The following is a 16,387-nucleotide window of genomic DNA, read 5'->3' on the forward strand; positions in this document are numbered from 1 at the left end:
CAGAAGTAACACTCATTTTTTTAAACAAGGAAAAGATAGGAATATACAAAGAAGAAAATAGCACTCAGCCAGTTTTGTGTATTTCCCTCATATCTTTTTTCTATGCGTCTTTACGCAGTAATATCAAAATGAAAATATAATTTTGTGCCCTGAGCTTTTTTCTTTCCGTAGTATAATATAAGAAATTAAAAGAGGCACAAAATCTCAGTCATAATATAAATTAGTCATGGGGATGACAGTATAGCATAGACAATATAGTCAATAATTCTGTGACATTACTCTATGTTGACAGATAGTAACTACACTAGCTGGGGTGAGCATTTAATAGTGTAAATAACTGCCCAATCACTATGTTGTACACTTGAAACCAATATAATATTATATATAAACTATACTTCAATTAAAAAATACATATGGAATTATAACTGTTCAGATAGTTCACTTGGCTGCTTTTAATAGAACTACTTTTAAACTGCTACTTATTGAAACCATGTTCTTTGACTGAACTTAGGACTTAATGTCCAAAGGCAAAATGAGAAATCGCCTCACTAGTCAGCCGGAGAGTGGCTTCTATGAGTGGGAGGATAAAATGGAATGTTTGGGGATAAAGCCTACTTACTTGCTTACCACAGAAATAATTAAGTATGCATCCATGTGATAAACAGAATAAGAATAGTAAAGACAAAACCTTCTCCGAGTGGAAGACCTGTATCCCTGATGGCAAGCACAATTATTTAGGTCACTCTCAGTCATGGCATAAATAGGTAATCATGTCATCACACACACACAAAAACTGTAACTATGAGAGATAATGGATGTTAACCAGATTTATTCTGGCAGTCATTTTGCAATGTATACGTATATCAAATCATTATGTTGTACATCTTAAACTAAAACAACGTTGTATGTTAAATATGTTTCGATGAAACTTGGGGGAAAGTGTCAAGTAATGCAAGATGGATAGAGAGCTGTTGAAAATGTGCTTAAAGTTTAATAATACTGTATGATTCCCCTCAAAAATTTGTTAAGAAGGTAAATCTCATGTTATTTGTTCTTCACACAATGGAAAAAAAGGAAGAGAAAGAAAGATCACTGCTAACCAAGTAAGGCTAGACTTTAAAAACTAATAATAGGGAATATGATTCATTTTCAACATTAATTTTTATAAATTATGGAATGTTGCATAACTGTAACCTTTCTCAAAACTTAAACTTTAAATGTCCTTATGCATTTATCAAAATGACTATTAAATTTTAAAAAGGACTACAAAAAAATAAGTAATTGAATGTGGAGAAAGTACTCTCTTTTTGATTCCCATTTGGGCTCCTGATTAGTCAAGGAGAAAGCCTTCGCTGGGTACTACAGTCCCTAATTCTTCTCTAGCACTTGCTCCTCTTTATTTTTAACCAAAGAAAGAGGATAAGTCTCAAGATTGGACCCTTTAGCAAGTAATAGATTTTATCCAGATTTCAATAAGATATTTTTCCACTGACTTGTTTCTATGGTCATCTTTGACTTATGCCAAGCAATAATGGTTTTCCTTTTTAAAGCAGTGATATAATGTTACCTATTAAAGTATTTTAAATTTAAAACAGGAATCTAAAGGAAGATACATATAAAATAATAATGTAAAATAGTATAGGTAGTGGCTGGATTCTGGAAAAACTTAAGGGTAATAATGTGAGACTGCCTGAAGTTTAGGAAATCCAGGTGTGCTGGAAAGGACATCTGATGAGCAGCCTCAAGGTCTGAGAGTTCTATCCTGCCCCCCTGCTTGACTCCTTGCCAGTCACTCCCAAGCCTGACTAGTGATTTTCCTGCCATAGACTACACGGGGAGAAGACAAGGTAGTTTTTAAACTCTCTGTCAGTTTTGACAACTTATGACTCCATATTTACAGTTTTCATCTATCAAGTGTAAACCAAAGCTTTTAAAATTTACGTAAAGGATAGACACAAATTCTGTATAATGTAACTGAAGTCTTTCCTATAAAAGGCACTGCTGAAATAAAAGGTAGAGTGTGCTTTTCTACAAAGCATAAGTCTCCTTTCTTTGCTCCAAAGACCTACTATAGTTTTGGTTTGTAGTTTTGTGACCCAAAGATTTAGTGATCCATGAAGCTGCCACTTATAGAACACCTACTATGTTCACCATGTAAGGAACTTTATGAAGTAGGTATCTCCCCTACACACTATCACAACTAAATCCAGGGTGGCATGGGATATGGATTTTTGTCCTGTTCAAATTTTATGTGTTAGCCTCTTTACTGATCTGGAAAGCCTAGGTGGTACCTCTTGAGCTTGGGGTAAGCTTCAGTTTGTCTTGTTTTTTGTTGCAGGAAACAGTGAAGGTTTCTTCAGCATCAATGCCCTACTGGGCATTATTACTGTAGCCCAGAAACTTGATCAGGCAAATCATGGCCGGTATACTCTGACAGTGAAGGCAGAAGACCAAGGTTCTCCACAGCGGCATGACCTGGCTACAGTGATCATTCATGTCTACCCTTCAGAAAGCAGCACCCCCATCTTTTCAACAGCTGAATATTTTGTAGAGATTCCTGAATCAATCCCTGTTGGTTCCCCAGTCCTTCTTGTCTCGGCTACAAGCTCCTCAGAAGTTACTTACGAGTTAAGAGAGGGAAACATTGATGGTGTATTCTCCATGAACTCATATTCTGGCCTCATTTCCACCCAGAAGAACTTGGACCATGAGAAAATTTCATCTTACCAGCTGAAAATCCGAGGCAGCAATATGGCAGGTGCATTTACCGATGTCATGGCTCTTGTTTACATCATTGATGAAAATGACAATGCTCCCATGTTCTTAAAGTCGATCTTTGTGGGCCAAATTAGTGAAGCAGCTCCACTGTACAGCATGATCATGGATGAAAACAACAACCCCCTTGTGATTCGTGCTTCTGATAGTGACAAGGAAGCTAATTCCTTGTTGTTCTATGAAATTTTGGAGCCAGAGGCTTTGAAGTTTTTCAAAATTGATCACAGCATGGGAACCCTAACCATCATATCAGAGATGGATTATGAGAGCATGCCTGTTTTCCAATTCAGTGTCTATGTCCATGACCAAGGAAGCCCCATTTTATTTGCACTCAAGCCTGTCCAGGTCATTGTCTATGTCAGAGATGTAAATGACTCTCCTCCCAGGTTCTTAGACCAGATATATGATGTAACAGTGGTGGGGCCCATTCATCGGGGTATGGAGCTCCTCATGGTGCAGGCCAAGGACAATGACTCAGATGTCAGTTATAGCATCAAAACTGGCAATGCTGATGAAGCTGTTGTCATCCATCCCATCACTGGTCTCATATCTGTGTTGAATCCTGCTTTCCTGAGACTCTCTCGAGAGCTCACCATCAGGGCTTCTGATGGCCTGTATCAAGACACTGCACTGGTAAAAATTTCTTTTACACAAGCCCTTAACATGAGCTTACACTTTGAACATGATGTCTATAGGGCAACAGTGAAGGAGAACTTACAGGATAGAAAGGCACTGGTGATTCTTGGTGCCCAGGGCAATCATTTGAATGACACCCTTTCCTACTTCCTCTTAAATGGCACAGATATGTTTTGTATGGTCAAGTCAGCAGGTGTGTTGCAGACAAGAGGGGTGCCGTTTGACCGAGAACAGCAGGATACTCATGAGGTTGCAGTGGAATTGAGGGACAATCGGACCCCTCAGCGGGTGGCTCAGGCTCTGGTCAGAGTCTCTGTTGAGGATGTCAATGACAATCACCCTGAATTTAAGCAACTGCCCTATTACACAACCATCCAAGATGGCACAGAGCCAGGTGATGTCCTCTTTCAGGTATCTGCCACTGACCAGGACTTGGGGGTAAATGGTGCTGTCACATATGCATTTTCAGAAGATTACACCTATTTTCGAGTTGACCCCTATCTTGGGGATATATCACTAAAGAAACCCTTCGATTATCAAGCTTTAAATAAGTATCACCTCAAAGTCATTGCTCAAGATGGAGGAACCCCATCCCTCCAGACTGAGGAAGAGGTACTTGTCACCGTGAGAAATAAATCCAACCCACTGTTTCAGAGTCCTTACTACAAAATCAGAGTGCCTGAAAATATCACACTCTATACCCCAATTCTCCACACCCAGGCCCGGAGTCCAGAGGGACTCCGGCTTATCTACAACATTGTGGAAGAAGAGCCCTTGATGCTGTTCACCACTGACTTTAAGACTGGGGTCCTAACAGTAACAGGCCCTTTGGACTATGAGTCTAAAACCAAACACGTATTCACAGTCAGAGCCACAGACACAGCACTGGGGTCATTTTCTGAAGCCACTGTGGAAGTCCTGGTGGAGGACATCAATGATAATTCTCCCACTTTCTCGCAATTGGTCTACACAACGTCAATCTCAGAAGGCTTGCCTGCTCAGACCCCTGTGATCCAACTGTCAGCTTCTGACCAGGACTCTGGGCAGAACTGTGATGTCTCCTATCAGATTGTAGAAGATGGCTCAGATGTTTCCAAATTCTTCCAGATCAATGGAAGCACAGGGGTGATGTCCACAGTTCAAGAGCTGGATTATGAAGCACAACAATATTTTCATGTGAAGGTCAGGGCTATTGATAGAGGTAACCCGCCACTCACTGGTGAAACCCTTGTGGTTATCAATGTGTCTGACATCAATGACAACCCCCCAGAGTTCAGGCAACCTCAGTATGAAGCCAATGTCAGTGAGCTAGCTACCTGTGGACACCTGGTTCTCAAAGTCCAAGCTCTTGACCCTGACAGCAGGGACACATCCCGCCTGGAGTACCTGATTCTTTCTGGCAATCAGGACCGGCATTTTTCCATTAATAGTTCATCAGGAATAATTTCAATGTTAAACCTTTGCAAAAAACACCTAGACTCTTCTTACAATTTGAGGGTAGGTGCTTCTGATGGGGTTTTCCAAGCAACTGTACCTGTGTATATCAACACTACAAATGCCAACAAGTATAGCCCAGAATTCCAGCAGCATATTTATGAGGCAGAATTAGTGGAGAATGCAAAGGTGGGAACCAAGGTGATTGAGTTGCTAGCCATAGACAAAGATAGTGGTCCCTATGGCACAGTAGATTATACCATCATCAATAAACTAGCAGGTGAGAAGTTCTCCATAAACCCCCATGGCCAGGTCACCACTCTGCAGGAACTGGATCGGGAAAATTCAACAGAAAGAGTCATCGCTATTAAGGTCATGGCTCAGGACGGGGGAGGAAGAGTGGCTTTCTGCACTGTGAGGATCATCCTCACAGATGAAAACGACAACCCCCCACGGTTCAAAGCATCTGAGTACCTGGTGTCCATTCAATCCAATGTCAGCAAAAACTTCCCAGTTATCCAGGTGCTGGCCTCTGATGCAGATGAAGGTCAGAATGCAGATGTCACCTACTCAGTGGACTCAGTGGAGCACTTGGATGAAGAGGTCATTGAAGTCAACCCAATCACTGGCGTAGTCAAGGTGAAAGAGAGCCTGGTTGGACTGGAAAATCGGGCCTTTGACTTAAAAATAAAAGCCCAAGATGGGGGCCCTCCTCACTGGAACTCTCTGGTGCTGTTACGACTTCAGGTGGTTCCTAACGAAGTATCCTTGCCCAAATTTTCTGAACCTCTGTATACTTTCTCTGCATCTGAGGACCTTCCAGAGGGGTCTGAAATCGGTGCTGTTAGAGCAGTGGCAGCTCAAGATCCAGTCATTTACAGTCTAGTGCAGGGCACCACACCCGAGAGCAACAAGGATGGCATCTTCTCCCTGGACCAAAACACGGGAGTTCTAAAGGTGAGGAAGGCCATGGACTATGAATCCACCAAATGGTACCAGATTTATTTGATGGCACATTGTCCCCATAATGACACTCACTTGGTTTCCTTGGTCTCTGTCAACATCCAAGTAAAGGATGTCAATGACAATAGGCCTATATTTGAGGCTGATCCATATAAAGCTGTCCTCACTGAGAATATGCCCGTGGGGACTGCAGTCATTCAAGTGACTGCCAATGACCAGGACACTGGGCATGATGGCCAGGTGAGCTATAGGCTGCTAGTGGACCCTGGTAGTAACATCCATGAGCTCTTTACCATTGATAGTGAAACTGGCTGGATCACCACACTCCAGGAACTTGACTGTGAGACCAGCCAGACATACCGCTTTTATGTGGTAGCCTATGACCATGGCCAGACCGTCAAGCTATCTTCTCAGGTCCTCGTTGAAGTCTCCATTACAGATGAGAATGACAATCCTCCCCGTTTTGCTTCTGAAGACTACAGAGGATCTGTGGTTGAGAACAGTGAACCTGGGGAACTTGTGGCCACTCTTAAAACCTTGGATGCTGATATCTCTGAGCAGAACAGACAGGTCACCTGTTACATCACAGGTAAGGATACCAATCTTGGAATGGAGGCACTGGGGTGCACGCTGAAAATATCTAGTAAGAGGTGCCTTAAGCATGGGTTTAAGTCCTGGGTCTGCCACTTACTAGCAGTGTGACCTTGGATAAATTGCTTAACCTTCCAGGACCACAACTGCTCCTTTTATAGACTTGGCATGCCAGTTCTTATTCATCTCACAAGGATGCTGGTAAGATATAACTTTAAAAAGCTCTGAGACGCCTCTATAAATTGGAAAGTACTTTGCAAAGAGGATCTTTTATTACTTCAGGTGGAGTAGATAGAAGTGTTCTCAGCTTCTGGGAGATGGAGAAGGCATCAGCAGTCACGTGATCTATGAAATCTCTGTTAGGTGATTGTCCTTGCAGAGCGGTATTCTGCCTAGAGCAAGTTGTAGATAGTAGAAAATGCTTAAGTCAATTACAGGACCTAAGCTTTGGAGTAAAACAGTTCCTTGTATATCATTCCAGCCCATCCCCTCATTTCACACATGGGAGAACCAAAGCCCAGAGAGGGGGAGAAGTTCAACCAAGGTCACCCTCCAAGCTTGTGTCAGGACTATGATTAGAACCACACCCTACAAACTGCTCTCCTCATTGGACACCTATTGCAAACCTAAATTACCCCGATCCCTTTCCAGTGGCTGAAAAAGCCAACCAGTGGTCAAGAGTTTCCTCTCAGGTGCTATGTCATCCCATTCCTAGGACATGGCTTCTTCTGCCAGCACAGCTGTCTAGCAGAGAGTTAAGGAGCCTGAAGTTCCAACTAAGGATCATAGACTCCTGGAGACAGATCCTAGATCAAAGCTATCTGAAATATGGAGCCTAAGGGAAATGGAATTATATCATCTTATAATATCAGACTCTTAACAACACAAAAGTCTTATAATCTCTGAATAATAGAATAAGTGTCAATATATCAACTCTTGGAATAACTGAATCTTGGAACTCTGAAAACTTAGAATCTCAGAAATCCATCTCCCCTATCAGTGATTTCTGTAAAGGATATAATGATTCAGAAGTAAATCTAGTGATCCATCTGAGCATCCACATAAAATAAAACTTCAGAGAGTTAAGTGTTGCTGATCACTTCCCATCGTGCCACTGTTGAACAGATACTAGACGGTTCTTGTACAGAATTTCAATTTGCCTCTCTTTAACTTCCCCAATGTCTTCCAAAGCACCCAAAAAGAGAAACTTGCCCCTCAGCTACATATTTGGGAGCGATGCTTCTTACACTGATAACTCCATTTAACAGGCCGCCTTTGAAATCAGAAGAGGCTTCATAACACCAAATAATTGTGGGTTCCTAGTTAAGGAAGGAAGTTTTTGCCTTTCCTAACAGTGTCAGGTGGGCAGCCACCTAGGGCACAAGGCCCGGCTCGTTCCTATTGCTCGGCTTCTGGAAGCTCTGTCCCATCTTTTCAGAGGGAGACCCCCTGGGCCAGTTTGGCATCAGCCGAGTTGGAGATGAGTGGGGGGTTTTCACGAGGAAGACTCTGGACCGCGAGCACACGGCCAAGTACTGGCTCAGGATCACAGCTTCCGACGGCAAGTTCCAGGTTTGGGTGCTTGTGGAGGTCTTCGTCCTGGACATCAATGATAACAGCCCTCAGTGCTCACAGGTGAGAGTCTGGTGAGGGGTGGGGTGGGAGTGGAGGCAAGGAAGCTGGAATGAGGGGTGAAAAGAAGGAGAAGAACCCAGGGAGCCGCCTCCAAGGCCGGCCTCACTGACCACACCCACCCCTGCTTCTCCCCAGTTGGCCTCAGGCTGGTGCCTCGGTCAGGGATCAGTCTCGGTGACTCCTTCCCCCCACCCCACCCGCTAAGCCCTGCCTCACAGGGAAATCACCAAGCTCTTCAGGACCTCTCCCTCTACACTGCCTTTGAAGGTCCACTTCTCTGTAAAATATATCCAGAAGAAAGTAACTTCTTCATTCTCCAAACAGTCTGCTGTGCCCGGTGGAATCCGCCCTCCCCCACTCTCGTTAGATGGCTCATTATTATCAGATACATCCAGGGAGGCCTGCCCTTAGAGACACCCGCACTGCCCCCATGCCCATATATGCACATCCCTACATCTGCGTGGGTAGTACAGACCGCCACAGATACCCTCCTTTGGGTTATACTAATACGTGAACGTGCACACAGGACTGTTACATTTTGGAGAAGGGACACTTTCCTAAGCACCTCATACAATTCAACCCTAAATTCCCCATGGGCACGAATGTTGAGTGGTGTGTGTGTGTGTGTGTGTGTGTCAGAGAGAATTATGTTCTTAGTTCTTGGTATAAATCAACATTGCCACGTAGCTTTGCTTTTAAACATTTTTTTAAAACACAGTAAGTAATCTTCAGTTTTGGGGAATTTGCATTATTTCAAAGTTTGAAAATAAATTATTAACATTTTGACTCTATAATATCACAAACTGGCATAATTCAAATATTACATAAATCCAGTTATTTAGTATATATATAAATGCAAACCTATACACACTCACATATACACATATACAAGGGATCATCTATAACTATATATATAATGCAAATACCTATGCACATATACACATAAGCATATATCTACATAATCACAGCATTTATCCATAAATGCAAATACACATATATAACTCACACAAATATACTTACATATGCATTTGCATTTATACACACTTCAACTTACTTGCACACACATACAAACCTATGGACACATACTATGGAACACACCAAAATACACATATCCCAACCCCTTTTCTTCCTCTTCTATACTCCAACCACACAAAAACATAGTAGAAAAAAAGAACCTAGGTTATCAGGGTGCATGGAAAATGTCTTTGCAGCATTCAAGATGACCACCTTTGAGTAGTCTCATACGGGCAAGCTTTTCGGAAAGAATGGCGACCCCATCTTCTTTCCCCTTAGCCATCCTTACAGCCAGCCTGCATTCTCCCTATGCTGAGAGGGGCCAGAAACAAGCTCACACTGGCCTTTCTAGGGTGGTCAACGCCACCATTAGATGCAGGGAAAAAAGACCTGGGGACCCTCTCCACATAGCCCACCCAGGCACAAAGCCTGCACCCAAAGTACGTTCAGGGGTCCATGCTCACCCACACCCTGCAGTGGAGGTGACCAGTTTGCCTGTAAGCTGTGCTCAGAGGCAGCAGCCATAGGAATACTGATTTCACAGGGAGCTCCAGCCATTCCTCGTTACCACACCCCCTGCACTGCCATAAAAGCACTTGCAGTAGAGGGAGGGTGGGCAGGCTCTGGGGACCACTGGGGGCCAGACCTGACTCAAAGAGCCAAGGGTCTGTCTTGGGGGTGTGGACAAGGGGGTGAGCCAGATAGCATGGCCTCACAACAGACACCATGGATGTCTGGCCTCGAGGGAGTGGCTTGGCCTGACACCTTCCAGAATGCCTCATATCAGGGCCATCCTATCAGCCTCATCCAGAAGCCTCAAGGGTCCCCTGGAATGGGCTGCAGCAAGTCCTTCTTAGCCCTGAGTGTTGGCTTTCAGATGGTGGAAATTCTCTCTCATTCTGTCTTTTACTGATGGTTCTCTTGTCATTATTCTCCCTGTTTTCAATCTCCATTTTCCTTGCATGTTTCATTTTATTCTCCACCTTACTGTTCCCATTGCCCTCCCCACCGCCCTCTCTCTGATCTCTAATCTCCGCTCTGCTTCTGTCTCCTTCTCTATCACTCTGCCCCTCTCTGGACCTACGTGTATCTCCCACAATCTCTCTCTTTGTCTTCCATCTCCAGCTTCTCTATACTGGCAAAGTCAGTGAAGATATATCTCCAGGACACTTCATTTTGAAAGTTTCTGCAACAGACTTGGACTCAGATACCAATGCTCAGATCACATATTCTCTTCATGGTCCTGGGGCAGATGAATTTAAGCTGGATTCTCATACAGGTGGGTTTCCTGAGCTGCAGGATCAAGCCAAGAACTTAGTTACTGAACACCAAGTTCCTAGTACCATGGTAGGCTCTTTGAGAGGAAACAGGAATTCACTTACCCACCCATCCATTCACTCAGCAAACATATGTTGGCAGTATGTGCCGAGCATTGCACTAGATGCTGGGGACATAATCAACAGGCTGATAAGACAAGGTACAGCTCTTGACAATCTAGTGGGAAAGGCTGTCATTAAATCAATGGTTTGATACGCTGAGGTAAGAAACAATGCAGGATGCTAAGGGAAAGTTTGAATAAGGGAGAACTTGATTTAGTCTTGGGACAGCATTAAGTAAAACCTCTCTCAGGAAATGCCATTTCATGCAAGACTTGAGGACATATAGGAGTCAGCCAGAGGGTAAGGGAGTGGCAGGGTTAGCCATTCAAACAAAAGGAGAATTTATACAAGGTCCTTGTTTTGGGAAAGCATTCACATCTGAGGATCTGATGGGGGGCCAGAAATTGGTTCAGAGAAGGGGAGGAAAGACGTCAAAGGATGAGGTCCTCAGGGACCCAAATCCCAGCTTTAGAGCCATTGGGGGATTTAGGCTGAATAGCATCACAGGTAAGGACGTGATCTCAAGATGCATATACTGCAGACTGGGGATAAGACCTCCCAGTATTGTTGCAAGAATCTCAAGAGATAAAGGGATACAGAAATCTAGCCCAGGTCTGGCACAGAATAAGGATTCAGCAGATGTGGTTGCTATTGTCATTATTAGTCAGGTGGCAAAGCAGAGAGCCCTGCAGGGTGGACCATGAATACCTGGGAGAGGTTGGGCTGTGACAGGCTGGTGGGGAAGATGGGGTGGGGTCTGCTTCCTCTGGAAGAGCAGGCACATGGGGGTGTGGCCCCTGTTCTGCTGCTACAGGAGAGGGCATAGGGATGGGCAGCCCAGGAGGCCCAGGTCACCGAGGGCCACTTGGCTTGGAACCAGTTGTTGAAGAAGGCCTTGGAGATTCCTGAGCAGAGAAGTGGCAGGTGAGAGTGGCATCCCAGGAAGCTCTCCGGATAGACAGGAGATAACATTGTCCTTAGGTAGGCAGGGGACTTAGGTGGGGTCAGGAAGGACAATGTTATCTCCTGTCTAACTGCTGCTGTTTATTCAGCTGCTGGATGACTGGTGGAGTCTTTTTAAAAGAAACTGGGCAGTTTTTCTGAATACGGGCATACATGCTCACTGTACAAAAATTCAAACAATGCGGGCATGTATTATGCAGAAGGTGGAAAGTCTGCACAATAACTGGCCCTTCCCCCAAAGACAAGCACTCTTGGTGTGTATTCTATCAGACTGGTTTTCCATGCATCTCCAAAATGTCTACATAGAACACTTTCGTGGCTTGCTCTTTTCTCACATAGCAGCATCTTGGAGATGTTAGCAATGCAGCACGTAAAGCTTTATCATAATTCCTTTTTTGGTGGCACCATATTTTACTGTATGGCTAAACCATAACATATTAACCAGTCCCTTTTTGAAAGACATGTAGGATATTTTCAATATGTTGCTATTCTCAACAATGCTCTAAGAATATGTTTATATACATATAAAATTTTATCCGTGGGATGATTATTCTATAGGATATATTCCTAGAAGTGAAAATGTGGGCCAGGGATAAGCACATTTTACGTGTTGCTAGGAATTGCCTATTGCCCTTTAAAATGTTGTGCCTCTGTATAGCTTATTGGTGAGGATCTTAAGTTGGTGATGTGGTGATTGAGTGGGTTTGGGACAATTAGGGAGGTGAGTGGAAATGGGGGCATACAAGCTGAGCTTCTTTCCTAACTGTATGTACGCAGGACTGATCCCTCTTCTCTGGGACAAAACTCTGTATGGTGGAGGTTGTCTCATGCAGACATCTAGAAGGCATGTGCAGGAGTAATGGCCCCCAGAGAAAGCTCACTTGCTGTCATTTCTCTGGCCAGGGGAGCTGACCGCAGTAACAGCCTTAGACCGAGAAAGGAAGGATGTGTATAGCCTTGTTGCCAAGGCGACGGACGGAGGCGGCCAATCATGCCAGGCAGATGTGACCCTCCACGTGGAGGATGTGAATGACAACGCCCCCCATTTCTTTCCCAGCCACTGTGCTGTGGCTGTCTTCGACAACACCACGGTTAAGACCCCCGTGGCTGTCGTTTTGGCCCGGGATTCCGACCAAGGTGAGAACGTGAAGGATTGGGGGCCATTTGCTCACAGGTCATCTGGGCAAGGGTCTGCCTCTCTGTGTTGCTCTGGGACTGGTAAGGACACTCACTGCCTTCTCACTGAACTCTATGAACACTTAAAGTGAGAAATGTTTGTCCACAAATTGCATATCTAAGTGCTATGTGATAAAAGATTTTGGCAATGTTTTGAGGCCTGTTTGCAGTGTGTCAGCCTCTTGCTTCTCACTGCCATTTAGACCTGGAGCCCTTTCATTTAACCTCAAGGACATTTTGAATACAAACATTTAATCTGAAATATGCCAATCAGAAATATTAAACTCTGATTAAATTGCCACAAGAAAGCAATTTTTAGCACAAACTCCATTACTCTATTGAATTCCTTGATCAATTTTCTATACAATGAAGTGGAATTATTTTCAATATTTTGCATTTTAATTTTAATGACATTATTTTCATTAGAGTTAATTCTTTTCCTTTGGAAACTTACAATGCAATTTTGATTCATTTTATATATATATATAAAATTTCCTTGAGTCAAATTTTATAATTCACATAGGGTGAATTTTAACCCTATCCCCTAGGGTAAAAAATGTCCCCAGGGTCAAAGTAGCCAGATCAACATAGGATATGATGATGATAAATGTGGGATCAAAACACCCTGCTTTGTTTGGTACCAGTCTTAAATAAATTTAAGACTTTCTAGAGGAAGTGAATTTTAACTTGGCATTGGAGGAGGTGAGAGATTTTGGAGGGATGCAGGAGTTCAAGGGAAGGCGAGTAGTTAGTACAAAGGCATCTAATGACTACAAGGCCCTGTAAATTAGCCAGTGCTTGCACACTTCCAGGGACAGAAAGCTCCCTACTTCCTAGGCAGCCCCTTCTTTCCATGGCATCTCAGATAATTATGAAGGGCTACCTATTTGGAGCTGACACTTACCAGCACTGGTCCTGCTCTCTGCAGCCACACGTATCTAGACCTTCAGCTGTGACAGCCCTTCTGTGACTGGGACGTGGTGACCATCTGTTGCAGCTCCAAGCTTCCCTTTCTGGGAAGAGGAGCCCCAGTTTCTTCAGTCACATGTTTCCAGCCCTTCCTCCTTTCTAGGACACATCCTCTGACCAGTTTGCTGTAACCCTTCAAGACTGGAACTATTAAATATTCTACCCAAATATTCTAAATGTGGCCTGACCAGAGGCTCCCTCTCTAGAAAAATTATGCTCTCTCCAGAAAAATGCATATACGGGGAAATTGCATGGTATGCCCATTTAATTTATGTAAATTCAGCTATTCTAATAGGCAGTTTCAACCACCATTCTACCAAAAGGATGTGTGTCCTCAAATGTGTGTGAGATGTGAGACCCTTAGGCTCAGGGGCTGTGCCCCTCCCATTGGGTGAGGATGTCATAGCTGAACATGAAGTGTTGGTGCTTGTCATACCCTATGGCCCCTGCACAGCCAACAGCTTCATCTGGTACACAGCTAAGGGAAATAACAGAATCTGAGTCAAAGCTGGAGAAACACTGTGTGTTTTGATTTACTAAGAACTTTCCATGGATATGTATGTATTTTTTAAGTGTTCATTTTAGCATAATTATAGACTCAGAGGAAGTTGCAAAATTAGTAGTGAGAGGCCTGTGCACCATTCACTTAGCTTACCCCAAAGAAAGGATCTTAGATAGCTGTAGTGTGATCTCAAAGCCAGGAAATTGGCACTGGGGCATTACTGGTAACTGGACTACAAGTCTTATTCACCTTATTTCACCAGCTTTGTGTGTGTGTGTGTGTGTGTGTGTGTGTACACATGTGTTTGTTGTATATAGTCCTATTCAGTATTATACATGTATAGATTCATGTAGCCAACACCACAATCAAGATACAGAATTACTCTTTCACAAAGAACTTGTGATGGATGGTTTTGACCTTGCCTGACGTCACTTCATAAGCTGATGTTGGACTGTAATCCCCATATAAACATTTTCAGATAATTTTATAGCTTTGCAGATGACCCATCCCCAAGAACTTTCTATGAACCTCCCAAACAAGCATCTCCATGTGAGATTTTCACCCCTAACCCAGCCTGAGCATGTCAGCCTTTATGGTGACCCCTCCCCAGGTCCTCCTGTGGCTGAAAGGCTCCCTGCAGGCAGGCCCAGAGGAAGTCCCCTCAGTATGCACCGTGCATTCGGTGTTCCCACAGGTGCCAATGCCCAGGTGGTTTACTCCCTGGCGGACTCTGCTGAAGGCCACTTTTCCATCGAGGCCACCACAGGTGTGATCCGGCTGGAGAAGCCACTGCGGGTCAAGCCTCAGGCAGCCCTGGAGCTCACGGTCCGTGCTTCTGACCTGGGTTCCCCGATACCTCTGTCCACACTGGGCACGGTCACCATATCTGTGGTGGGCCTCGATGACTACCTGCCCGTGTTCCTGAACACTGAGCACAGCGTGCAGGTGCCTGAGAATGCCCAGCTTGGCACAGAGGTGCTGCAGCTGGCCACCCTCACTCGCCCGGGTGCCAAGAAGACCGGCTACCGTGTGGTCAGCGGGAATGAGCAGGGGATGTTCCGCCTGGATGGCCGCACAGGTAAGACGGCCCCTGGGGCAGCCCCGCTCCCCTCCCCCACAAACACAAGCCCACACATACACAGGGTCTTGGGGAATGCTGGACTCCTCACACGCGGGGCATATCTCTCTATGCAGTCCCTCCTAGGGCACACCTCCTTTGGCCCTTTCTTCACTCTGACTCTCTCCAGGTACCAAGTCCCTTCTTCCCCCCGGGAGAGCTATGTGGGAGCCTCCTTAAGTCCCCCACATCCCTGCCCGGACCATCAGTAACCCACTCCCCCTTGCAGCTTCAAGGTCTCAGCTCAGGCCCAGACCCGGTGTGCTGGGGCCACCCTCCAACTCTGACTGCAGAAGTTTGTACTTCTTGGGGTGTGGAGCTTAGCTAGTCCAGGGCACGGCTGCCTGCTTCCTTCCTACAGCCTTCCCCCGGATGTCCTGGCATCCCTGAATTTCTCCTCATCCTCATGAAGGCAGAGAGATCTCAGAATATATCTCTTCTTTCCTCCTAGTCACAGAGAGTCTAAGTCACAGTCACAGAACCTCACGGAAGGGCCTCAGAGGCTGCTCAGGGCAGAGTCCTCCCTGCAGTGCAATGGTGCCCTCTACCTCCTAAAGTAGCTGCCTTATTATTGAATAGTATTTTTTAAAGTTTGTATTAGGGAGACTTTAAACTATAAACAAATAGAGCAGTATAATGAACCCCATATCCCATCATCCAGCTTCAGTAATTATCAGCATAGGCCTGTCCGATTTCATCTTTACCCTTTACCCCTGAAAATCTACCCTTTGTTGTTATTTTAAAGCAAATCCAAGATGTGATATCATTACCTTTGTAAATACTTTGGTGGGTATCTCTAAATGATAAGGGCTCCTTTTATAAATACAACCAGGATACCATAATCACACCTGAAAGATAATTATTCCTTAATATCATCCAATACCCAGCCAATTTTTCAGATTATTTCATCAATGTCTTCTGAAGTTGGTATGTTTGTGAACATCCCCCAAATAACCCACATATTACATTTGGTTGATTGGCAGAGTCTTAAGTCTCTTTTAATTCCTAACACTTTCCTTTCCCTCTTTATTTTCTCCTGCCATTTATTAATTAATGAAAAAGTTGGGTCATGTGTCAGGCAGAATTCTTTGTATTTCGGATTAGCTAGCTGTACCTTTATGATGTCACATGTTCTCCAGCCCCTGTATTTCTTACAATGACATTTGGATCAAAGGCCTCGATCAGGTTCAGTTTCAACTTTTTGGCAACATGGCTTCAGAGGCAACGCTGGGC

At 44.4% G+C, this 16,387-nt stretch overlaps 1 protein-coding gene across 2 annotated transcripts in view; it reads left to right on the plus strand.

Annotated features, from left to right (window-relative positions):
* Nucleotides 1-16,387, plus strand: part of FAT2 (FAT atypical cadherin 2) — a 75,149-nt gene that overhangs the window by 34,469 nt on the left and 24,293 nt on the right. For both annotated transcript variants that reach the window (XM_036879108.2, XM_057490543.1), the window contains exons 10-14: nucleotides 2,339-6,397; nucleotides 7,838-8,034; nucleotides 10,174-10,327; nucleotides 12,294-12,527; nucleotides 14,732-15,115. In XM_036879108.2, coding sequence (XP_036735003.2) covers nucleotides 2,339-6,397; nucleotides 7,838-8,034; nucleotides 10,174-10,327; nucleotides 12,294-12,527; nucleotides 14,732-15,115 — 5,028 coding nt within the window. The remainder of the gene's footprint in view (nucleotides 1-2,338; nucleotides 6,398-7,837; nucleotides 8,035-10,173; nucleotides 10,328-12,293; nucleotides 12,528-14,731; nucleotides 15,116-16,387) is intronic.

Source organism: Manis pentadactyla, chromosome 2, assembly GCF_030020395.1.
Source record: "Manis pentadactyla isolate mManPen7 chromosome 2, mManPen7.hap1, whole genome shotgun sequence".
Taxonomy (NCBI): Eukaryota; Metazoa; Chordata; class Mammalia; order Pholidota; family Manidae; genus Manis; species Manis pentadactyla.